Here is a 24,636-nt window from a genome sequence, read left to right on the forward strand (position 1 = left end):
GGCTTCAGGGGGACGTTTCACCTGAAGGACTGCCTTGTTTCAACAACAACTTTATGGCTCCCGGAAGTACCTCCTCCCTAGCCCCCGCCCAGCCTCACGCCCGTGGGCTGCACTTGGAGCCATGGCGGCGGCAGCCGCAGGACGTGGCCGGGGCTCTGGACCTGGGGACTCCCCAGAGGGACCCGAAGCGGAGGCTCCGGAGCGTCGGCGGAAGGCGCACGGGATGCTGAAGCTTTACTACGGCCTCTCGGAGGTGGAGGCGGCGGGGCGCCCCGCGGGGCCGGACCCCTTGGACCCTATAGATCTCAATGGGGCGCACTTCGACCCGGAAGTGTATCTGGACAAGGTGTGTGTATCGGGAGGGGGAACAGGCCCCCGATATATTGTACCCCACATCACGCCTGCGACTTTGTTGGGGGGGAGGGTGGGGCGAGGGAAGAGGGGTTCATAAAAGCAGGATGACCCTGGGCCGGGCAATAGGGGCAGAGCTGGAAGATAAGGGGTCGTGGGCAGACTTGGACTGGCCTGAGATGGTGCGAAGTCTGAGGTCTCCTGGGCTGATGTTCTGATAGACCCGATATAGGGGGCGTGGCCCAGGCGCTGACAGGCATAGGACTGGGCCTTGGTTGAATCTGAGGATTTCAAATGCCGACAAACCCCAAATAGGGTCTGACCTGGTAACTCCTGAGCTATGCCACTTATAGGTTCTTTGTCTGAGATTCCTGACAGGGGTGGGATCAGGGTTTTCTTGCACCAAAAGCCTACCAGTTAGGGGCAAGGCTGGGGGACATGAGTGCCCCCTGTCCTGGATACTAACCACCTAATTTCCTCCAGCTGCGAAGAGAGTGCCCACTGGCCCAGCTGATGGACAGTGAGACGGACATGGTGCGGCAGATCCGGGCTCTAGACAGCGACATGCAGACCCTGGTCTATGAGAACTACAACAAGTTCATCTCAGCCACAGGTGATTCCTACTGGGGAACACTCCTCACAGTCCCACATCCCCCAGTTTCTCCTGTGTTGGGGAAGCCAGCAGAGGGTTTAGACAGAGCAGACCCAGATTCTAGTCCTGCCCTGACACTAATCCACTCTCATCTTTCTCTCTCAGAGCTTTCATGGTTTGATGACTACTGAGGTGATAACTGTTCTCAGAGGGTTGTTTTGAGGACCAAAGGGGAGAAAAGGACAAAATGAAATTTTAAAAAGAAATGAATTTACCTGGAGCACTTAGAATCTCTGACACTAAGGACACCTCAGTAATGGTTAGTTTTTCTCATTAGTGGTAGCTTTCTTCTCTGGTTCAGGTCTATCTCGAGAATGGGCTTCTCTCTCTCTCTTTCACTCTCTCTCTTTTTTTCTTTCTTTTCTTCCTTTCTCTCTCTCCTTCTTTCCTTCCTTCCTTCCCCTTTCCCCTTTTCCCCTTCTCCCCTTCCTTTCTCTCTTTTTAAATGAAGCAGAGATAGAAAATGTATGACATTAAGGGACAAACATCATATAAAGGTGTTTTTTTCCCCTTCTGTCCTCTTTATTCTCTATTCAGGATGGTACTAGACAATGTTCAGTATCATCCACATTAGCTTCTGTCCTGTGTTGGTGAAATGCACTGTTCAGATTTTTGGGACCGACATGTACTTAGTCCTAGAGGCAGATCCTGCAGGTCTATCTGCAGTCTATGGGAATGTCTGTACTCTGAGTGAGATGAAATGAACAGAAGAATGGGGTGACCTGACTGTTGTTTTAAAAGGACCCCTCTGTCCACTTTGTTGAGAGTGGACTATAGGGAGGCAGGGATGGCAGAGACACCCATTAGGAGGCTATTATAACAGTCCAGGCAAGATGCTGGTTGTATGGACCAGGGTGGTAACCGTGGAAAAGTAGAATGGCTCAATATTCTTAAAAATTTGTTAGTTGAGGGATCTGGAATTCAGAGAAGGCTGGAACTTGAGGTACATGGAACAAGATGAGATCTCCTGGGGGGAGTGTACAGAGAGAAGAGGTCTGAGGACAGAAGCCTGGGGCATCCTAACATTTCAGAAGTCATGAAAAGAAGGAAAATCTCACAAATCTTCTTTCTCAAAGAAACAAACATTTGGGAAAGTTTGAGAACAACCCAGACCATGGGTGTCTTAGAAGATAAATGAAGAAGGCATTCCAAGAAATGGAATTGATGAGCTTGACCAATACATTAGCTCATGGAGTGCTCATCAGTGGTGCAAGAGAGGGAAAAACTGCAGAAGCAAAGTCCTCAGGAAAGAGGGAGGGGATTGAGCAGTGCACGTTGGAGAGGCTGGCCTTAACAGAAGGTCAAGAGCTCACCTACTGTAGCAGGAGGGAAAGCAGACTGTGGGCAGAGCCAGTCACGCGGATAGGTGTGGTAGAGTTTAACTAGAGACCTTTCAGAACGCATTAAGGAATTTTCCATTTATCTAAAGAGTACTTAGCTAATCAAAGTGTTTAGACAAATGAGTGATGTGATTTGTGTTTTGAAAAGATCCCTCTTGTCCCTACCTACATTGAAAGGAATAGATTGGAGAGGTGGCTGGAGTGAGGCCATTTCAGTAGTCCAGACCAGAGATTCTGGGCGCTAACACCAGGATGATAATGGTAGAGATGGACACTGAGGAGTAAATTAAGAAGTGTTAGGGGGAAGCACTGACAGGACATGGTGTTGAGGAGCTTTGGGTGTACAGAATGACCCAAGTTTCAACTTGAACACTGGATGGTGGATATGGTGCCCAAGAAACTGCAAGAAGATCAGGTGTAGGAAAAGGAACATAATGAGCTAGCTTTGGTTTTGTTTTGTTTTTCTAAGGGGAGCAAGGCATGAAATAAACCTGGATGAGCCTGTGGGGCCAGATCATGAAGGCCTTTGTAGACAAAATAAGAAGGATTTTGGTCTTAATCATAAGAACTCTAGAGATCCATGTCAGATAATCACAGCATCTCAGTATGGAAGGAAGCTTGAGGGGGTCTAGTCCAACCCACCTCTTCTTTCCTCAGAGTATCTCTAAGGAGTAGCCTTCTGACTCATGCTACAAGTGAGGAACCTTTACCTAGTGGTGAGAACTCATACCTCTGAGGCTAAGGGAGCTAGGTTTTGAGGTTTTGGAGCTGTGCATAAGGAGCTAACAAGAAGGCAGATGCATATGTGGCTCTGGAGCTCAGAAGAGAGATCTGAGCTGGAGGAATAAGCCTTGGAGGCAGCTGTGAAGAGGAGGAGAGTTTAAAGGGAAGTGTGGGCAGGGTTGCTCCAGAATGGGATGGAGCCTGAGAAAAGGAGAGAGCCCAGGACAGAGCTTGGAGGAACGCCTCCGTTTGATGGCCATGGGGAGGAGGAGGGTGAGCCTGCGATGGAGACAGGAGTGGTCATGGAGACAGGAGTGGTCATAGAGGGAGAGTGGTGTCAGTATGAATATACGTTAATTCAACTGATTCATTCATTTATTCAGTCGCTTGTCAAATATTTGCCTGTGTGCCAAGTACTATTCTAGGCACCAGGGATATAGCAGTAAATAAGACAGTTTCTCAGCTGTCACAGAACATACGTTCTAGAGAAAGAGACAGATAATGAAGAAAGAAAATTAGATCAGTTCACTTCAACAAGAGCTCTGGAGGAAATGAAACAGGATAATATATTAGAGAGTGGGTGGTTGGGACTGATATAGAGAGAGTGGCAGAGAAAGGCTTTTCTAAAGAGTCACCGTTAAGGTGAATGATGAAAAGTTGACGATGGGAGGATTTGAGGGCAGAGTGGCCCAGGCTGAGGAAACAACTTGTGCAAAGGCCCTGGAAACTCTACGACCAGAGCAGGGAAAGCAAGAGTGTGGGGGTGAAGGGAGCGGGGTCTGACTGCATAGGGTATACAACAGGGGTGGTGAGGTTTTTCTTTTCTTTTCTTTTCTTTTTTTTTTTAGGTTTTTCTGAAAAGACCAAAAAGTAAATATTTTAGGGTTTGTGGGCCATCTGGTTTCTGTCACAACTACTCATCTCTGCCATTATCATGAAAGCAACTACAGACAGTATAAATGAATGAGCATGGCTGTATTCCAGCAAAACTCATTTACAAAAACAGCCCTGGCATCCAGAGTGACATTAGCAAAAATAGTGGAGTCAGTGCATTTGAAAATATCCCCTCCATAAAAGCAACCCTAAAACTGGCCACAGTGGTTAGAATAAGCTTTCTTAGAACTCTGGAAAGTAACCAAAGGTGTGCAGCAATCAGAGGAGCATTTATTCAAGAAAAAGAGCTGAATCGTGGTAAAAATAATGAATCCTATGGTATTTTAGCTTGTCCTAGCCCCACCATTTCCTCTCCAGCTTAGCAGTAGCCTTGAAAAATAGCCCATACTCCTAATAGTAGAGGGAGCAGAACAAAGCTGGAGTTCTTTCAAAGCCTCATGCCCAAAGAATTGTCATTATTTAACCTGTCTGGTGGTTTCCTAAAACAGTCCACCCCATAGGTTTGTCTTGACCCTGGAGGTCACCCAGTGCTAAAAGTCTGTCACCAGAGTTGTTTGTCAAAAACAATTACAGGCAAATGTTGTGTCTGTCTGAAGTGATAGATAACACTTGGGCAAACAATAGTACTAACCCAAAAGCTTAAAAGGAAAAGCTGAGGAATGAGATGTCCCTAGGGGCTTTGACAAGCTCTGACACATTATTAGGGATCTTGAAGGCCACAAATGTGTAGGGTAGTACACATACTTAAGAAAGACCTGAGGGACTTCCCTGGTGGCGCAGTGGTTAAGAATCCACCTGTCAGGGCTTCCCTGGCAGCGCAGTGGTTAAGAATCCGCCTGCCAATGCAGGAGACACAGGTTTGAGCCCTGATCCAGGAAGATCCCACATGCCGCAGAGCAACTAAGCCCGTGTGCCACAACTACTGAGCCTGCGCTCTAGAGCCCATGAGCCACAACTACTGAGCCCGTGTGCCACCACTACTGAAGCCCACATGCCTAGAGCCCGTGCTCCCAACAAGAAAAGCCACCACAATGAGAAGCCTGTGCACCACAACGAAGAGTAGCCCCCGCTCGCCACAACCAGAGAAAAGCCCGCATACAGCAACAAAGACCCAACACAGCCAAAAAAAAAAAAACCACCTGCCAGTGCAGGGGACACGGGTTTGAGCCCTGGTCTGGGAAGATCCCACATGCCATGGAGCAGCTAAGCCAGTGCACCCCAACTACTGATCCTGCGCTCTAGAGCCTGTGAGCCACAGCTACTGTGCCCGCACACCCTGGAGCCTGTGCTCAGCAACAAAGAGAAGCCACCTCAATGAGAAGCCCGCGCACCACAACAAAGAGTAGCTCCCACTCGCTGCAACTAGAGAAAGCCTGTGCACAGCAATGAAGACCCAACACAGCCAAAAATAAATAAATAAATAAAATAAATTTATTAAAAAAAAAAAAAAAGAAAAGAAAGAAAGACCTGAGAATGTCCTAAGCTCTCACTTCCGGCTTACTTCAGGCTCAGTGCAAGCAGGAAGTGAAGGTTAAGGGACAGTTGTAAACCTCCTGGCTGAGTGTTTAAGGTATGCCCCAACACACACACACACACACACACACACACACACACACACACACACACACATACACACAGCTCCTCAGTAAATACTAGGAGATTTATTAGTTCTAGATATTTAAGGAGATCCTTGTCCAGTCCTTAGCTAATCACTAAGCTAACCAAGTAAAGGTTTCAGTGGCTATACACAACAAAGAATACAAACTTTACAGAGTTGGTTCAGAAACTAATTAGTACAGGTTTAGTAACTCTGAAAAATAATTAGACAAACAATAGCAACAAGCAGCAACAACAAACCCTGGGGAGGAGAGAGGATCTGATTTCTAGAGTTGCCATGTTATATCAGTATTATCTAACATGTCTGTTTTTTCAATAAAAATTTATGAGACATGCAAATAAAGTAGAAAATCTGACCCATACACAAGAAAAAGCAGTAGAAACTGTCCCTGAAGAAGCCCAGACATTGAATTTACTACATAAAGATTTAAATCCACTATTTTAAATATGTTCAAAGACCTACAGGAAGCTGTAGCTAAAGAACTAAAGGAAGGCATAAGAATGTTTCACCAAATACAAAATATCAAAGAGAAGACATTATTTAACAAAAGAACCAACTAGAAATGATGAAGTACCACAATGAAAATGAAAAATTCACTAGAGGGTCTCTATAACAGATTTGAACAAGCAGAGAAAGAATCAGCAAACTTCAAGATAGGTCAGTTGAAATTATTCAGTGTGAGGAATAGAAAGAAAAAAGGATGAAGAAAATTGAACAGAGCCTTAGAGACATGTGGGACACCAAGTGTACCCACATATGCATAATGGGAAGAGTGAGAGGAGAGAGAAAATAGCAGAAGGAATATATGAAGGAATAATGGCCCAAACCTACCCAAATTTACTGAAAAACATTAATCTACACATCCAAGAAGCACAGCAAACTCCAAGTGGGATAAATGCAGGGAGATTCACACCTAGGCATATCACATTGAAACTGTCAAAAAAAAAAAGACAGACAGAAACTTGAAAGCATCAAGAGAAAAGTGACTCATCACATACAAGTGATACTCACTAAGATTAACAGCTGATTTCCCATCAGAAACCGTGGAGGTCAGAAGACAGTGGATTCACATTTCAAAGTGCTGAATGAAAAAAATGTCAACCAAGAATTCTATACCCAGTAAAAATATCCTGTAAAAAAGAAAGAGAAGAACTTCCTTGGTGGCACAGTGGATAAGACTCTGCGCTCCCAATGCAGGGGGCCCTGGTTTGATCCCTGGTCAGGGAACTAGATCCCACATGCATGCCACAACTGAGAGTTTGCATGCCACAACTAAGGAGCCCATGTGCCTCAACAAAGGAGCTGGTGAGCCGCAACTAAAGGAGCCCTGGAGCCGCAACTTAGGAGCCCACCTGCCGCAACTAAGGAGCCCACGTGCTGCAACTAAGACCCGGTGCAACTAACTAACTAACTAACAATAAATAAATATTTTTTAAAAAAAGAAAGAAATTAAGACATTCGCAGATAAGTAAAAACCGAGAGTTCATTATTAGCAGATCTTTACAAGTAAAACTAATTTATTAATAATTATATATAATAGCAAGTTTAACTGGTTAATACTAGGCAATATTTATTGAGTGTTTAATATAAAACTACACTGATCAAACTGCTTACATATATTAATTAATTTAATTCTTACACATCTATGAAGTAGTTAACTATATCTCCATTTTACAGATAGGGAAACTGAGGTAATGAGATGCTAAATAACTTGTTCAAAATTTTATAGATAAGACATAATGTTTAATGCCTTGTTTCAAACGCAAAACAAGTCCAAAAATAACTTTAAAAAGTCAGATTTTTTTGTTCTAGTACCTGTAGTAGCTTTTGAAAGAACTGCATTTCTATAAAAGACAAACATTATACGTAATAAATAAATCCCTAAATGAATAATTTTTATGTTAGACTATTGTTTAGCAAGTGAAAAATAAAATCATAACAATCAGAGAGTAGACAAATAGACTAAAATAATACTGCCATAAAGGAGAAATAATAATTCAAGAAAATCTAATAACCTGGGACCACTTGGTGTAGGAACCAACAGCTCTATCAACATCTACAGTCACTGGCAAATCATTATCTTTGCAAAAAGTTTATAAAGTTTATCCAGAGTTAAGAAAACAGTCTAAATTACATTCACAATATTATATTTAAGAAAATAGAGGCAAGGTTTAGATATTCAAAACATATTTAATGAAAACCCCTGCCACTCACTTCCTACAGGGGAAAAAAATCCTTAGTATTTGTGTGAGTGTCCTGTGGTTGCTATAACAAACTGTCACAATTTTGGTGGCTTAAAATAACAGAAATTTTAAAAAAAATAACAGAAATTATGGTCTCATAGTTCTGGAGGCCAGAAGTTCAAAATCAAGTTATCAGCAGGGCTGCACTCCCTTCAAAGGCTGTAGGGGAGAATCTTTCATGCCTCTTCCAGGTTCTGGTTGACTTAAAACATTTCTTGCAGTTGCACCACTCTAATCTCTGCCTCTGTCTCCACATGACCTTCTCCTGTGTCTGTGTCTTTATTTCTTTAATGTCAAGTGACAGTGAGGTGGCTAGATGATAGGTCAGATTTTGCCCTCTAGTCCCATTAGTTGTGGCTGGGAGTGAAGAGGTGGCAGTCGATGACTTTATGGTATAAAACCTTTCTATTGCAGAAGAGAGACTTGTGGATCAGGAATTGGAATATGGCCGGGGCAGGTAACAGTGCTTTGACACTTGCTAGTATTGGAGGGTCTCCTGCTAAGGTGGGAGCCGGCTTTGGCTCACTGTAGGGACAAGGACACTGGCAGTGGCAGTTCTTACTGGCGTGAGCCCTCGTGAAGGCTGCCATTTTCTCACCAATATCTGGCCCCACATAACAGCCTGTAGGCTTCTGTCAGTTGAGTAGAACTGAGTCCATAAATAAACCTGTACATCTGTGGTCAGTTAATTTTTTTATAAGGGTGCCACAGTTATTCAACAGAGAGAATAGGTTTTTCAACACATGGTTGGGATACCTGGATAGCCATATCAAAAGATTGAAATTGGATCCCTACCTCACACGCTATACAAAAATTGACTCAAAATGGATCATAGACCTAAATATAACAGCTAAAACTAAACACTCTTAGAAGAAAACATGGGTGTAAATCTTCATGTCCTTGGATTAGACAAGAGTTTGTTAGATATGACACTGTGATTTATGATTTATAATAAGAAATATACATTTGGTCTTTGTCCACCATCCCTGGCATAGCTCCTAACCCCTTGTAATTTCCTATATAAGAGGCTTGTTAACAACATTTAGTTTTGTTTCCAGTTGCTGAAATAGCTCTAGTGAAATAAAGTGACATGGATGTCTTTTGGTATTTATATAACAAGCCCTTTTCAACCACACCTGAGTTTATGTTAATGAGGTGATCTTTGGAAAACTAGATAACCCAAGGATGGGGGCAGGTTGCCAGCAGAACCAACCATGTGATTAGAGGGTTGGAACTTTCAGCCCCACCCCCCAGACCTCCAGGAAGGGGAGAGGGGCTGGGGATTGAATTCAGTCACCAATGGCTCATGGTTTAATCAATTATGTCTATGTAGTGAAGTCTCCATAAACACCCAAAAGGATGGGTTGGTGAACCATGTGGAGGTGTTGGGAAAGTAGCATGCCCAGAGAGGACATGGAAACTCTATACCCCTTCCCACATACCTTGCCCTATACATCTCTCCCATCTAGCTGTTCCTGAGTTGTTTCCTTTTGTAATAAACCAGTAATCTAGTAAGTAAACTGTTTTCCTGAGTTTGCTGAGCTGCTCTAACAAATTAATTGAACCTGAGGAGGGGGTCATAGGAACCTCCAATTTAGAGCCAATCAGTCAGAATCATAGCTGACAACCTGGACTTGTGATTGAAATCTAAAGTGAGGGAGGATAGTTTTGTGGGACTGAGTCCTTAACCTATGAGATCTGATGCTAACTCCCGGTAGATGGTGTCAGAATTAAGTTAAATCATAGGCTGCCCAGCTGATGTCACAGAATTGCTTGATGAGTGGAAAACCCACACATCTGGTGTCAGATGTGAAGTAGTGTTGAGAGTAGAGACACACAGGAGTGGGTTTTTACTTTATAGACACCAAAAGCACAAGTAATCAAAGGAAAAAAATCAGATAAATTGAACTTAATCAAAATTAAAATCTTGTGCTTCAAAGGACACTATAGAGAAAGTGAAAGGACAGCTCACAGAATGGGAGAAAATATTTGCAAATCATATAGCTAATAAGGGTCTAATGTCCAGAATATGTAAAGGACTTTAAGTCAAAAGCACTAAAAAGACAAATAACCCTGTTTAAAAATGGGCATGGGAAAAAAAAAAATGGGTATGGGCTTCCCTGGTGGCGCAGTTGTTAAGAGTCTGCCTGCCAATGCAGAGGACATGGGTTCGAGCCCTGGTCTGGGAAGATCCCACATGCCACGGAGCAACTAAGCCCATGCACCACAACTACTGAGCCTGCGCTCTAGAGCCCGCGAGCCACAACTACTGAGCCCACGTGCTACAACTACTGAAGCCCACGCGCCTAGAGCCCGTGCTTCACAACAAGAGAAGCCACCGCAATGAGAAGCCTGTGCACCACAACAAAGAGTAGTCCCCGCTCACTGCAACTAGAGAAAGCCCGCACGCAGCAACGAAGACTCAATGCAGCCGAAAATAAATGAATAAAATAAATAAATTTTTTTTAAAATGGGCAAAAGATTTGAATAGACATTTCTCCAAATAAGATATACAGATGACCAACGAGCACATGTGGAGGTGCTCAACATCATTAGTTATTAGGGAAATGCAAATCAAAACCACACTGAGATACCACTGCACACCCACTAGGTTTTCCAGAAAACGGAATAAAACAAATGTTGGTGAAGATGTGGAGGATTTGGAACCCTCTACATTCCTGGTGGGAATGCAAAATGGTGTACCCGAAAACAGGTTGGCCATTCTTCAAAAGGCTAAGCATGGAGTTATCATGAGGCCTAGCAGTTCCACTCCTAGGAATATACCAAAGAGAACTGAAAACATATGTTTACAAAAACACATACACAATTGTTCATAGCAGCTTTATTCATAACAGCCAAAAAGTTAAAGCAGTCCAAATGGCCACCAACTGATGAATGGAAAACAGGTGTGGTCTACCCATACAAGGAAATATTATTCTGCCATAAAAAAGTATGATGTGGGCTTCCCTGGTGGCGCAGTGGTTGAGAGTCTGCCTGCCAGTGCAGGGGACACGGGTTTGAGCCCTGGTCTGGGAGGATCCCACATGCCGCGGAGCGGCTGGGCCCGTGAGCCACAACTACTGAGCCTGCGCGTCTGGAGCCTGTGCTCCACAACAAGAGAGGCCGTGATAGTGCGAGGCCCGCGCACCGCGATGAAGAGTGGCCCCCACTTGCCGCAACAAGAGAGGGCCCTCGCACAGAAACGAAGACCCAACACAGCCATAAATAAATAAATAAATAAAAATTATTAAAAAAAAAAAGAAAAAAGAAAAATATCCCCCAGGAATCTGAAAACAAAAGACTAGATTCCAGAATAATTACTGTGAATGTACAGGGAGCATATCTCTTTAAAAAAAAAAAAAAGTATGATGTACTGATACATGCTACAACTTAGATGAGCCTTGAAAACATGCTAAGTGAAAGAAGCCAGACACAAAAGGCCGCATACTGTATGTAATTCCATTTATTTTATTTTTTGGTATTATTATTTATTTATTTAACTTATTTTTGACTTCGTCGGGTCTTAGTTGTGGCATGTGGGATTTTTGTTGAGGCGTGCACGATTTTTTGTCATGGCGTGCGGGCTCTTCCTTATGGTGCGTGGGCTTCTCTCTAGTTGTGGCGTGCGACTTTTCTCTTCTCTAGTTGTGGTGCGCAGACTCCAGGGCGGGTGGGCTCTGTAGTTGTGGTGCATGGGTTCCAGAGCACGTGGGCTCTGTAGTTTGTGGCACGTGGGCTTAGTTGCCCCACGGCATGTGGGATCTTAGTTCCCTGACCAGGGATCGAACCCACCTCCCCTGCATTGTAAGGCAGATCCTTTACCATTGGACCACCAGGGAAGTCCCTAATTCCGTGTATTTTAAATGTACAGAATAGGCAAATCCATGGAGACAGAAAACAGATGAATGGTTGCCAGGGACAGAGGTGAGAAACAGGGAGTGACTACTAAGGGATACAAGGTTTCTTTTTGGGGTGATGAAATATTATTGAATTGGATAGTAATATTGGTTGTGCAATCTTGTGAATATAATAAATATACTAAGAACCACTGAATTTTATGCTATGTCAATTATAGCCCAGTTGAAAATCAAAAAGCCAAACAGCTATCAAGCCAGGTTGGACCCGCAGGGTATATACTTTGCCAACCTTTGGCCTAGACACTGCGTTTGTTTATGTAATAATGCGTTTATCTGTTCCAAAACTGGAAAGGTCCCAAAGGTTGTATAGTGAAAAGCCTCTTCCCATTCCTTTCCCCAGGTAAAGACAAAACAATCTTTAATGGTACACTTTATTGAAGATTAACAGAAAAGTGCACAGGTCATAGTGGCCAGCTCCTGGAATTTCACAGATGGAACACTTCTGTGCAGTCAGCACCCAGGTCAGTCAACAGCATGACCAACAAGGCCCCCTCCAGCCGCCTACCAGTTACCACCCACGCTCCTCCCAAGGAGAGTTTGCCCTAGTTGCAAACTGCTTATCTTAGCAAGCTTGAAAGAGTTCAGGGATGTACAGTGTAGTCTTTATTACTCAGTGGTGTGGATGATTTTTGTTTTGCTGTGCTGCAACTTTTATTTCCATTTCAATGGCTCTGTGGCTGTGCATTCAACAGCAATGCCACCAGTACTAGGTTTTCTTTTATTCTGTTTTAATGACAACTTAGCTTTTGGATTTTTTTTTTCCCTTTGAAAGTCAGATTCAAGTTTCCTTTCTGATGTAGTACCTAAATGTCATGGTCCCAAACACCCACTCCAAAACGAATCTGCTCCTCTGATGGTAGCATTTGACAGACCTGGAAGGAGGTTGTGTCATAGGTTAAATGGTTTGTAAGCAAAAACAAGAATTCACTGGGGGAAGACGAAACGCCTCATGAACTTCCAAGCCTCTTCATGATCGTCAGCCCGTGAGCCTTCTGGTACCTGAGCTTCCATCTTCTGCCTTTGCTCTGCTTTTATTCAGTTGTTTTTTTGTTTTGTTTTTTTGGCTGCGTTGGGTCTTCGTTGCTGCGCCCAGGCTTTCTCTAGTTGGCAGCAAGTGGGGGCTACTCTTAGCTGCGGTGTCCGGGCTTCTCATTGCGGTGGCTTCTCTTGTTGTGGAGCACGGGCTCTAGGCGCACGGGCTTCAGTAGTTGTGGCTCGAGAGCTCTTGAGCGCAGGCTCAGTAGATGTGGTGCACGGGCTTAGTTGCTCCAAGGCATGTGGGATCTTCCCAGACCAGGGATCGAACCTGTGTCCCCTGTGTTGGCAGGCAGATTCTTAACCACTGCGCCACCAGGGAAGTCCCTTTTATTCAGTTTTTAACTGCAGGCACTGTCCGTGCTATGTCCATTAATTCATTGTTTGTGAATTGGCAACCCAGTCACCATTTTCCAAAAAAATATAAGCAACTCCAACCAGTAGCCCCAAAGAGTAGTACAGATGTTTCATATTATGGGACTTTATTTTTTTAGTTACCTTCCTCTCTGTGGGATCTAAGAAGGGTGAATGGTCTTGTCCCATAGACTGTGTTGCTAACATCAGAAGTTCATTTTGTGATTCTTGGTCTACCTCTTCATGTAATTTTTTTTTTAACCTCTTAATTGTTCTGCAGGTGTTAGCTCTGTGAGTTCTTCTTGTGCATTTTTTTGTTTGATTTTTTTCAGCTATTTTTTCCCTGCATATTTTGTGTCTGTTCCTTTTTATTGTCATTGTCATTGATGTTTTTCTCCTCACTTTGCCCAAGTTGGGTTGCTGCCCCAATCCTGCTCAGAGAACATTCCCACAGTCCAGGAGCCACACACAGGCCAGGTGTGGGTGTGCGAAGGCTCACAAGTGACTGCTGTTAGATATTGCCATATTCTTTTCCACAAAAAATGACCTGTTTGCACAACCACCAGCAAATAGGAGAACAGCTCTTTCCATACACCCTGGCCAACACTAAGTTACCAAAATTTTCAATCTTTGACAATCTGAAAAGTAGTATCTCTGTAGCTTTTTTTTAATAAGATTTTTTTTTACATATTTATTTATTTGGTTGCACCAGGTCTTAGTTGCTGCACGTGGGCTCCTTAGTTGCGGCAGGCAGGCTCCTTAGTTGCGGCAGGCAGTCTCCTTAGTTGCAGCTCATCAGCTCCTTAGTTGTGGCATGCGGGCTTCTTAGTTGTGGCATGCGAACTCTTAGTTGCGGCATGCATGTGGGATCTAATTCCCTGATCAGGAATGGAACCTGGGCCCCTTGCATTGGGAGCACAGAGTCTTATCCACTGTGCCACCAGGGAAGTCCCTCTGTGTAGTTTTAATTTAATTTCTCTTGTGAGGCTGAACATTCTTTGTATGCTTAAGAGCTGTTTGATATCCTTGTCTGTGATGTCCTTTTCCTATTTTTCTATAGAGTTGTTTTCTTCTTTTTTTTTTTGACTGCGCTGCACAGTTTGCGGGATCTTAGTTCCCCAACCAGGGGTTGAACCCAGGCCCCGGCAGTGAAAGTGCCAAGTCCTAACCACTAGACCTCCAAGGAACTCCTGAATTGTTCTTTTTCATAATGATTTGTAAGAGTTCTTCACATATTAGGGAAAAGTAGCCCTGTATGGTATGATTTGCAGTTCTTTTAAAGTTTATTTTGATTTAGCTCATGGTGGTTTTTGTTGATCAAACAATTTTATTAATCTCTTCTTTTTTTTTTTTTTTAATTTATTTATTTTATTTATCTTTGGCCATGTTGGGTCTTCATTTCTGTGCGAGGGCTTTCTCTAGTTGTGGCAAGTGGGGGCCACTCTTCATCGCGGTGCGCGGGCCTCTCACTATTGTGGCCTCTCTTGTTGCGGAGCACAGGCTCCAGATGTGCAGGCTCAGTAGCTGTGGCTCACGGGCCTAGTTGCTCCACGGCATGTGGGATCTTCCCGGACCAGGGCTCAAACCCGTGTCCCCTGCATTGGCAGGCAGACGCTCAACCACTGCACCACCAGGGAAACCCTAATCTCTTCTTTGATAGCTTCTGAGTTTGAGGTGTTTCTAAGCAAGACCTTTTCCATTCCTAATATTATTTTTAAATTCTCCCTGACTTTCTTCATGTACTTTTGTGATTACATTTTAAAATCACATTTAAACTTTGATCCCTCTGCTCTGTGTGTGTGTATAAGGTGTGAGGTCTGAGTCCAACTATATTTTTATTTCAAATGGCTTTCCAGTTGTCCCAACACTATTTAATAATTCATCTTTTCCGCACTGACTTGAAATGTTACCTTTATCATAATAGTAAATTTCTTTATGTTTCTGGATTTTTGAAAAACCTTGTGTTTTGTTCAATTTATCTCTAATTGTTCATGTACCAGTGCCACACACTTTAAGTTACTGTAGCTATAAAACTGCATGTTTTAAATTCTAGTAAGGCTAGTTCCTTCTTACTCTTTTTCGCTTCCAAATTTTAGTTCCCCCTTCTTATTTTCCCACCTGTTCATCAAATTATACTTTAAAAAAAAAGGAGGGGGGTCTCTTAAAATTTTACTGGATCAAGTTAAATTTCTAGGGAGAATCAACATCTTAGGTTTGGGGGCTTCCTGTCCAAGAATGTGGTACGTCTTTACACTTCTTCAGGCCTTCTAGTATGTTCCTCAGTTAGCTTATAAAGGTTTCTTTATGTAAATGTTGAACATTTCTTAAATTTATTTCTAGATACTTTGATCTTTTAAAATTGCTATTTTAAATGGGTCATTTTCTACTGTATCTTCTTATTAGTATGTGTGAATGTTGTTGCTTAATTCTATAGATTTTTTTATATTAATTTCATGTTCAGTCACCTTACTAAATTCTCTTTTGTTTGTAGTAGTATTTTCAGTGATTTTTTTTTAGAGTTTTCAATTTATGCAATTATATCATCTGCAAATAGTGATAATTTTACCTCCTTTACAATTTTTGTATCTCTGTAATATATTACCTGAGTCTAATTGTGGTGGCTAGTACCCCAGAGCAACGTTAGACAGCAGTGGTGATCGTGACCCTCCTTGCCATGTTTCTGATTTTAGTGGGAATTGCTTCTAGCATTGCCTCATTAAACCCGATGCTGGTGTTTGGAGGTTAGGGAAATATTCAGCTGTTCATATTTTATTGAGAGTTTTTTTAAAAATCAAGAATAGATGTTGAATTGTCTTTCTTTCATCTCTTAATATGGTGAATTATTATCGAGATCCTCTTATATTGAGCTGTCCTTGCATTCCTGAAATAAAAACCATTTGGACATATTTGTCAATTATTCTTTTAATACATTGCTGGATTCTGTTAATTTATATGTGTATCTCCATTTATTTAATTTATTTAATTAATGTATCTATGCCTCTCAATTTATAAGATATGAATGTGTCACTTTCATTTTTGAGCTATTTTTGTCACATTTTTGTATCAGTGTTATGTTTCTTCCACAAAGTTAATGTGAACGCTTTTCTAATTTTCTCTGCTTGAGTACTGCTTACACAGAGCTTTGGAATGAGCTGTCCTTCAGAGCTATGGCAGCACCCCCATGACATCCTCTGGCACCTTTGTGTGGGGGGGAAGGAGAATCTTTCTTTTTGTTTTTTTTTTTAATTTTTAAATTTTTGGCTGTGTTGGGTCTTCATTGCTGCACGCGGGCTTTCTCTAGTTGCGGTGAGCGGGGGCTACTCTGTTGCGGTGCGCGGGCTTCTCATTGCGGTGGCTTCTCTTGTTGCGGAGCATGGGCTCTAGGTGTGCGGGCTTCAGTAGTTGCAGCATGTGGGCTCAGTAGTTGTGGCTCACGGCTCTAGAGCGCAGGCTCAGTAGTTGTGGCGCACGGGCTTAGTTGCTCCATGGCATCTGGGATCTTTCCGGACCAGGGCTTGAACCCATGTCCCCTGCATTGGCAGGCAGATTCTTAAGCACTGCACCACCAAGGAAGTCCTGGAGAATCTTTCTTTGACAACATTCTCAATTCTCTCTGTTCATGTGTTCTTGCTTTTCTGGAATCCATTTAGGTAAATTATGTTTTTTTGTGGCAAATTATCCATTTCATCTAGGTTTTCAATTTCTTTACACGGAATTGAGCTAAGTTGTATCTTGTGATTTTTAAAATATCTGTGTATTTGTGATTGTTTCTCCCCTTATTTCTTATTTTGTGTATGTTTTTTTCCCCATTTAAAGATTAGGGTAGCTCGCATTTTATGTATTTTGTTTTTCATTTTTTTTCAGTGACCCTGATCTTTGATCTATTTATTAGTTCTCCCATTTAAAAAAATAAATTAATTTCTGCTTTTACCTTTATTAATTCCTTCTCTCTGCTTTCTTTTTTATTTTTCTGCTTTCTTTTTCTGGTTTCTTTTGTAGTGCTTTTTCTAACTTCTTGAGTTGAATGTTTATTCTAATTAGTACTATAAGAATTTAAGACTGGTTTCCTCTGAACATTGCTTCAGCTATATCCTATAGGTTCTGATAGTGTTTTCATTGTTGTTATTTTTTACATATACAGAAATTTCAGTTTTGATTTCCTTTTTGATCCAATAGTTGATAATAATGAGGTTTTCTCTAAATAGTGGGATCTCTTTATTTTCTAGTTTTGTTATTAATCTCTAATTTCATTGCATTGTGATCAGGGAATGCTTTCTGTACCATTTAGTTTCTTTTCTTCTGTAAATTTATTGAGATTTTCTTTATGACCTAATATGTGGTAAGGTTTTGGTGTATTTTATGGAATCTTGAAAAGAATGAAAATCAAATACGTCTTCCGTATTAATGATATTATTTAGGACTTCTGTAGCTTCATTTGGTTTTTGTCCTTTTGGTCTGTCATGGATTGACAGAAGTGGATTAAAGTCTCCTACAATACATATGTTTCTGCTTCATCCTCATTGCTTTCCTTTATGCATATTGATGGTGAGTTCCAGAGTGGAATTAGGGAAATTAGTTGGGAAATGTTAGTAGTAGTTGGACAAGAGATGATGGTGGCTTGGAAAGAAAATGTTGGAGGTAAACCTTATGCAACTTGCCAATGGACTGAATGTAAGGTAAAGGAGAGATAAGAATCAAAGATGACTCTTAAGAAATGGCCAGGAGGGCTTCCCTGGTGGCACAGTGGTTAAGAATCCGCCTGCCAATGCAGGGGACACAGGTTCGAGCCCTGGTCCGGGAAGATCCCACATGCCATGGAGCAACTAAGCCTGCAAGCCACAACTACTGAGCCTGAGCTCTAGAGCCTGTGAGCCACAACTACTGAGCCCGTGTGCCACAACTACTGAAGCCTGCATGCCTGGAGCCTGTGCTCCGCAACAAGAGAAGCCACTGCAATGAGAGGCCTGCGCACCACAACCAAGAGTGACCCCCGCTCGCCGCAACTAGAGAAAAGCCGGCGTGCAGCAACGAAGACCCAATGCAGCCAAAAATAGATAAATAAAATTAATTAATTTTAAAAAATAAGTAAAGAAATAAATGAACAGGAGCCAAAATGGAAAAGGTTAGTGGAGGAACAGGTTTGGGGAAAGTCAAGAATTCTGTTTTGTGTATGGACACCAAGGGGGGAAGTGGTGGGGAGGGGTGGTGGTGGGATGAACTGGGGGATTGGGATTGACATATATACACTAATATGTATAAAATACATAACTAATAAGAACCTGCTGTATAAAAATAAATAAAATGAAATTCAAAAATTCAAAAAAAAAATTCTGTTTTCGACATATCATATTTGAGGTGCCTGTTTGCCATTCACATCAGGGTATTAAGTAAGTTGTTAGGCAGGGCTTTGGTCAGGACTGGAGGCAGAAATGTCCAAGTCATCACAGCCGTGGGACAGGATGAGACTCCCTCAGGGATCTATTCACTCTGCAGGTTTGGAAGGAGTTGATGTTTGCCTGTATTTTCTCTGTGAAGTGTGAATCAAGGTCACCATTTGAGAAATGGGGGCACGTATTGGCGTTTTGAGGACTGAGGACAAAATGTTATTTTGGAAAATGGAAACACAGACTCACTAGAAAGTTTGGAAGGACAGCTGACCAGTATGCAGTGCTGCTTTGGGACTTAAAGTCCTAACTTTAAAGGGAGGCCAGTTGGTATGATTTTGTGGCTCATTTTCAGCTGTCATTCTTAGGGAGTGGGTTGGTAATTGGGCTTAACCTGTGGTAGGGTTCTGCCGACAAATAATGGGGGCTGGGGGGCAAGAGATGCAAGGGGGCTTGCAAATGGGTGCTGATGCTCGTGGAGGACCACAGATTCTAAGAGGAATGAGGAAGGAAGTGCAGCCATGAGAGGTATTGCAAACAGTGACCAAGTGGTAGGGCCACTGGGTCTGGAGTTACTGAAAAGGCCAAAGGATTGTTAGAGTGGGGTCAACAGGGTGAATGATCAGAATTACAGAAGGTGGTGAGGCTTGAAGTTAAGGTTTTAGAGGATGCAGTTCTTAGCAAGGGCAGGGAGAGGGTGGCACAGATGAGGCAGATGCAAGAATGCATGGAGTAGGGACTCCCCTGGTGGCGAAGTGGTTGGGAATCCGCCTGCTAATGCAGGGGACACGGGTTCAATCCCTGGTCTGGGAAGATCCCACATGCCGCGGAGCAACTAAGCCCGTGCACCACAGCTACTGAGCCTGCGCTCTAGAGCCCGCAAGCCACAACTACTGAGCCCATGCGCCACAACTACTGAAGCCCGTGCGCCTAGAGCCCGTGCTCGGCAACAAGAGAAGCCACTGCAATGAGAAGCCCGCACACCGCAACGAAGAGTAGCCCCCGCTCTCTGCAACTAGAGAAAGCCCGTGCACAGCAACGTAGACCCAACGCAGCCAAAAATAAATACATAAAATAAATAAATTTATTTAAAAAAAAAAAAAAAGAATGGATGGAGTTGAGGAGGTCAGCAAACGGAGAGTCAAGAAGGTCCAAAGCCTCATCCTTGTGTATGCTGATGTCCACAAGGAGGTGTGGCTGTGATCTGGAACTGAGGGGCATGGCAAAGAGGACAGTAGGGATGGCCACAGGAAGGGGTGTAGTTTGATGTCATGGTCTTCAAAGAAGCTGGGGTCTCAAAGGGAGGGGGAGTAGAAGCTATCTAAAAGTGTTAAGGGGCCAGGCACTGAGGCACCTGGGTTGAAAGGAAGAACAGCCTCCTTAGGCAGGTTTCTGTCAGGACAAAAGGGAAAGAACCCTTCAGAGAAGGTCAACCATGTTCCAGAAGGCAGAGTGAAAGGGTTAGGGAGGTCTGGGAAAGAGGTAAGATTGAACAAGTATTTACTGTCTGCCCCATGGCAGGCAGGGTGCTGGGCATGGAGGATGCCCTTGGGAACGAGCAGCAGGTCCCTGCCAAGTGCCCTGTGCCCTCCTTTGGATCTGGGCATCTTCTAAGATCAAGGACTGCGGCTTCATGGGCATCTCCCCACTGCACCGGGACTAGGGGCACACACGGGGTGCTCAGAAAACGTCTGCTGCACTGACATAATGACACCTCACCCCCATTTATAGTGACCAAGCACCACTGCAGTCCTTTTCAAGCACCTAATCATCAATGTGACCCTCGAGGAGTGAGCTCAGGCGCGTTTGGGAAGGGGGCACGTGTGTGTGAGGGCATTTGGACTACCTCTCAAGCTGAGTGTTCTGTCTGCACCCCTAGTCATCCGCCTTTCCCTCTCCTGCGCCCTTGTCCTCCTAGACACCATCCGGAAGATGAAGAACGATTTCCGGAAGATGGAGGATGAGATGGACCGGTTGGCCACCAACATGGCAGTGATCACGGACTTCAGCGCGCGCATCAGCGCCACGCTGCAGGACCGCCACGAGCGCATCACCAAGCTGGCAGGTGCGGCCCGCCCCAGAGCTGGTGCTAAAGTGGGCCACCCCCAGGGCGTTGGGGCTAACACCACCTCCCCCTGTCCCCCAGGGGTCCACGCGCTGCTACGAAAGCTGCAGTTCCTCTTCGAGCTGCCCTCGCGCCTCACCAAGTGCGTGGAGCTGGGCGCCTACGGGCAGGCGGTGCGCTACCAAGGCCGCGCGCGGGCCGTGCTGCAGCAGTACCAGCACCTGCCCTCATTCCGCGCCATCCAGGACGACTGCCAGGTCATCACGGCCCGCCTGGCCCAGCAGCTACGGCAGCGCTTCAGGTGTGGGCTCTGGGCCCTCATGCCACACCCGCTGGTCTCCTGGGTCTGCCCCCCCACGCCCCGAATTCTGTCTTCTTGCCCTTCACCTCCCTCTCCCTTCCCGCAGGGAGGGCGGCTCCGGCGCCCCGGAGCAAGCCGAGTGCGTGGAGCTGCTGCTGGCCCTGGGCGAGCCTGCGGAGGAGCTGTGCGAGGAGTTCCTGGCTCACGGCCGAGGGCGGCTGGAGGAGGAGCTGAGGAGCCTGGAGGCGGAGCTGGGGCCCTCCCCTCCGGCTCCCGACGTGCTAGAGTTCACTGACCGCGGCGGCAGCGGCTTCGTCGGGGGCCTCTGCCAGGTGGCGGCGGCCTACCAGGAGCTGTTTGCGGCCCAGGGCCCGGCAGGTGCCGAGAAGCTGGCAGCCTTTGCGCGGGAGCTGGGCAGCCGCTACTTCGCGCTGGTGGAGCGGCGGCTGGCTCAGGAGCAGGGTGGCAGTGACAACTCGCTGCTCGTGCGGGCGCTGGACCGCTTCCACCGGCGCCTGCGGGCGCCCGGGGCCCTGCTGGCCGCTGCCGGGCTGGCAGAGGCCGCCACGGGGATCGTGGAGCGAGTGGCCCGCGAGCGCCTGGGCCAGCACCTGCAGGGCCTGCAGTCGGCCTTCCTGGGCTGCCTGACGGACGTGCGGCAGGCGCTGGCCGCCCCTCGAGTTGCTGGGAAGGAAGGCCCCGGCCTGGCCGAGCTGCTGGCCAACGTGGCCAGCTCCACCCTGAGCCACATTAAGGCCTCGCTGGCCTCTGTGCACCTCTTCACTGCCAAGGAGGTGTCTTTCTCCAACAAGCCCTACTTCCGGGTATGATCTTTCCCTGGGCATCCTTTTTCTTTCCTTTTCAGGGCATTCTTTTGTTTATCTTGCATTCAGGTTGGCAGCTACCAGGGCACACAGTCCTTGCCCCAGGCAGCCTGGATGTGATTTCAGGCTGCCTTGAGGAAGGCTGGCACAGCCTGGAGGGGTGGGGCAGGCTCTGAGGGCATCTGCAAGCAGGGTCCCCAGTGCTGGCTTTGCCCCCCTGCACTCCCTTCCCACAGCAGGGGAGCTGCACTGGGGTTCTGGAATGCGGGGTGAAACTGTCCCTTGGAGAGAGGCCAGGGCACTTCGAGTCCCAGTAGAAGGTCACTAGCAGCCTCTGCCTGGGAGGTTGGACCTGCTGTGTATCTGGGGCGCTCCTCCTCACAGGGCGAGTTCTGCAGCCAGGGTGTCCGTGAGAGCCTCATCGTGGGCTTCATCCGCTCCATGTGCCAGACAGCTCAGAACTTCTGTGATAGCCCCGGGGAGAAGGGGGGTGCCACGCCACCTGCCCTGCTCCTCCTGCTCTCCCGCCTCTGCCTGGACTACGAGACCGCCACCATCTCCTACATCCTCACCCTCACCGATGAACAGTTTCTGGTGCAGGTGAACTGCTAGCTCATAGCAGGGTGGGGGGTGGTGATGCTAGGAACACAGGAGGCTGGGCAGTGCCCTCATGGTCAGGGCTGCCTGTGCCCAACTCAGCCTGCCCCTTGCCCAGCCTGTGCCCAGCTCCTGGTGGGCAGTGGCTGCAGAGCTGCCCCCAGTACCCACTGCCTGTCTGTCCTCTGCATCCCTGGCTCAGGACCAGTCTCCAGTGACACCCGTGAGCACACTGTGTGCGGAGGCCAGGGAGACGGCACGGCGGCTGCTAACCCACTATGTGAAGGTGCAGGGCCTGGTCATATCGCAGATGCTGCGCAAGAGTGTGGAGACACGGGACTGGCTCAGTACCCTGGAGCCTCGGAACGTGCGTGCTGTCATGAAGCGGGTGGTGGAGGACACGACAGCTATCGACGTGCAGGTGCTGCCCTGGGCTGGCCAGGGGAACTCTGATGTGGGCTGGGGGTGCTGGGGGTGCTGGGGGAACAGCCCTCTGAGGATCATGACAGGAGGGGCCAGGCAGTGCCTGCATCTACGGCCTTCCTCCAGCCATGGTGGCATCCTCACCCCCATTTCACCTCGGAGGAGGAAGCTGAGGCCCAGAGTCACCCAGGAAATCAGGTCAGGGTTGGCCCTGAAGATTTGGCCTCAGTACCAACTCTTATGTTCCACTTTTGCCCCACTCCACTGGTTCTGTAAATAGTGACTGGGTACCAACTAGGTACAGGCCCTAACTACCCTGTGGTTTTTATAACGGTTGTGATTCTTATAACAAATGAGTGTGTAACTTAGGGCATCCTTGGCCCTTGCCCAAGGCACCTGGTGGGCTGGATGTTCCCCATGCCCTGGCCTCCTTGCAGTTCCTCCTTCCACCACCAGGTGGGGCTCCTGTATGAGGAGGGTGTTCGCAAGGCCCAGAGCAGCGACTCTAGCAAGAGGACCTTCTCCGTTTACAGCAGCTCTCGGCAACAGGGCCGTTATGCACCCAGCTACACACCCAGGTCTGGCTGGTCAGGGTAGGCGCAGGGAGGATGGAAAAAGGAGGATCGGGGTGCAGGGGTGGGCTCTGATTGCTTGTCTCCTCCCATTCAGTGCCCCAATGGACACCAACCTCTTGAGCAACATCCAGAAGCTGTTCTCTGAGCGTATTGACGTGTTCAGTCCTGTGGAGTTCAATAAGGTCTGAAGTCCACAGTGACCCTGCCTTCCCAGGGCCCCTTGGGAAGGTTGGCTGAAGCAGCCCCGCATTGGCCCAGGGAGCCCTAGGACTCTGACTCCCCCCACCCCAGTCTCTGTTTCTGAGGGATGTTTCTAGGAGTGAGTGGTCATCCAGAGCCCCACCATCACCATCTCATAGCCCTCTGCCCTGATCTTGGTGTGCCCTCAGCCCGCGTCTGGGTGATAATGTAGTATACCTCTTGGCCCTTGTCCTTATCCCCACCATAGCCCTGGGTCCTCCCCAGGGATTCCTAGTCACACCGTGGGCCCTGCCCCAACCCAGCCCGTGCTCAGGGACCTGATACTCTCCCTCCAACTTAGTAAGCTTTTCCCCTCCCCATGTCAATGCTGACCCCCATCTCTGCCTCAGGTTGCTGGGCCCTCCCTGTCTGCTCCCCTCCAGATGATGGGGCCAACCTTGTATTGTCCCTCCCTCTTACCTGGGTCCTGGGACTTTCCACCCCATCACAGCTACTGGCATTTTGCTGTCTCCTTGGCCCCTGCACAGAACGTGGGTGCCCTTCCTCGGGGATCTAGTACCCCTCCCCAACACCTGCTGTAATGGATCTGCACCCCTGTGTCCCTACCTGCAGGTGTCGGTGCTGACCGGCATCATCAAAATCAGCCTGAAGACACTGCTGGAGTGTGTGCGACTGCGCACCTTTGGGCGCTTCGGGCTGCAGCAGGTGCAGGTGGACTGCCACTTCTTGCAGCTCTACCTGTGGCGCTTTGTGGCTGATGAGGAGCTTGTGCACCTGCTGCTGGACGAAGTGGTGGCCTCAGCTGCCCTGCGCTGCCCGGACCCAGTGCCCATGGAACCCAGTGTCGTCGAGGTCATCTGTGAGCGTGGCTAGGCCCGGTCACCCCAATCTGCTCATCCCCTGGTGTCTCGACCTGGTGTCCCGCCCTGGTGGCCCTTCCCCTCGGGGCCTCAAGACCTGCCTAATAAAGACGTGTTGTCTCCTGCTCCTTGTCGCCTGCCTGGGCGGGGTTTGGGGGGGAGGAGGGAGGTGGAGCTGTGAGCCTGAGACTACAGAGGCGGCTTTGGAGGCGTTCCTGTTGGTCTCGCCCCTGAGAGACGATTGGCTGACCTGCTGGGCCCAGGATGGGCCGGGGGCGG

The 24,636-nt window shown here is 46.6% G+C and overlaps 1 protein-coding gene across 1 annotated transcript; it reads left to right on the forward strand.

Moving 5' to 3' along the window:
• Positions 1–14: 14 nt before the first annotated feature.
• On the forward strand, positions 15–24,482 carry VPS51 (VPS51 subunit of GARP complex). Its single transcript, XM_082476977.1, has 10 exons — positions 15–346; positions 835–964; positions 20,430–20,576; positions 20,658–20,877; positions 20,984–21,701; positions 22,086–22,301; positions 22,501–22,719; positions 23,178–23,299; positions 23,391–23,478; positions 24,110–24,482. The coding sequence occupies exons 1-10, from the start codon at positions 122–124 to the stop codon at positions 24,368–24,370; spliced, it is 2,346 nt and encodes a 781-aa protein (XP_082333103.1). The 5' UTR covers positions 15–121; the 3' UTR covers positions 24,371–24,482.
• Positions 24,483–24,636: the final 154 nt, after the last annotated feature.

The sequence above is a fragment of the Balaenoptera physalus genome, assembly GCF_965194825.1.
Source record: "Balaenoptera physalus genome assembly, chromosome: 10".
In the NCBI taxonomy this organism is placed as follows: Eukaryota; Metazoa; Chordata; class Mammalia; order Artiodactyla; family Balaenopteridae; genus Balaenoptera; species Balaenoptera physalus.

Coding starts and splice junctions, on each gene's coding strand:
- VPS51 (XM_082476977.1), top strand. CDS start 122: ATGGCGGCGGCAGCCGCAGGACGTGGCCGGGGCTCTGGACCTGGGGAC. Junction 965..20,429: donor CAAGTTCATCTCAGCCACAG/GTGATTCCTACT, acceptor TTGTCCTCCTAG/ACACCATCCGGAAGATGAAG. Junction 22,720..23,177: donor CGACAGCTATCGACGTGCAG/GTGCTGCCCTGG, acceptor TTCCACCACCAG/GTGGGGCTCCTGTATGAGGA.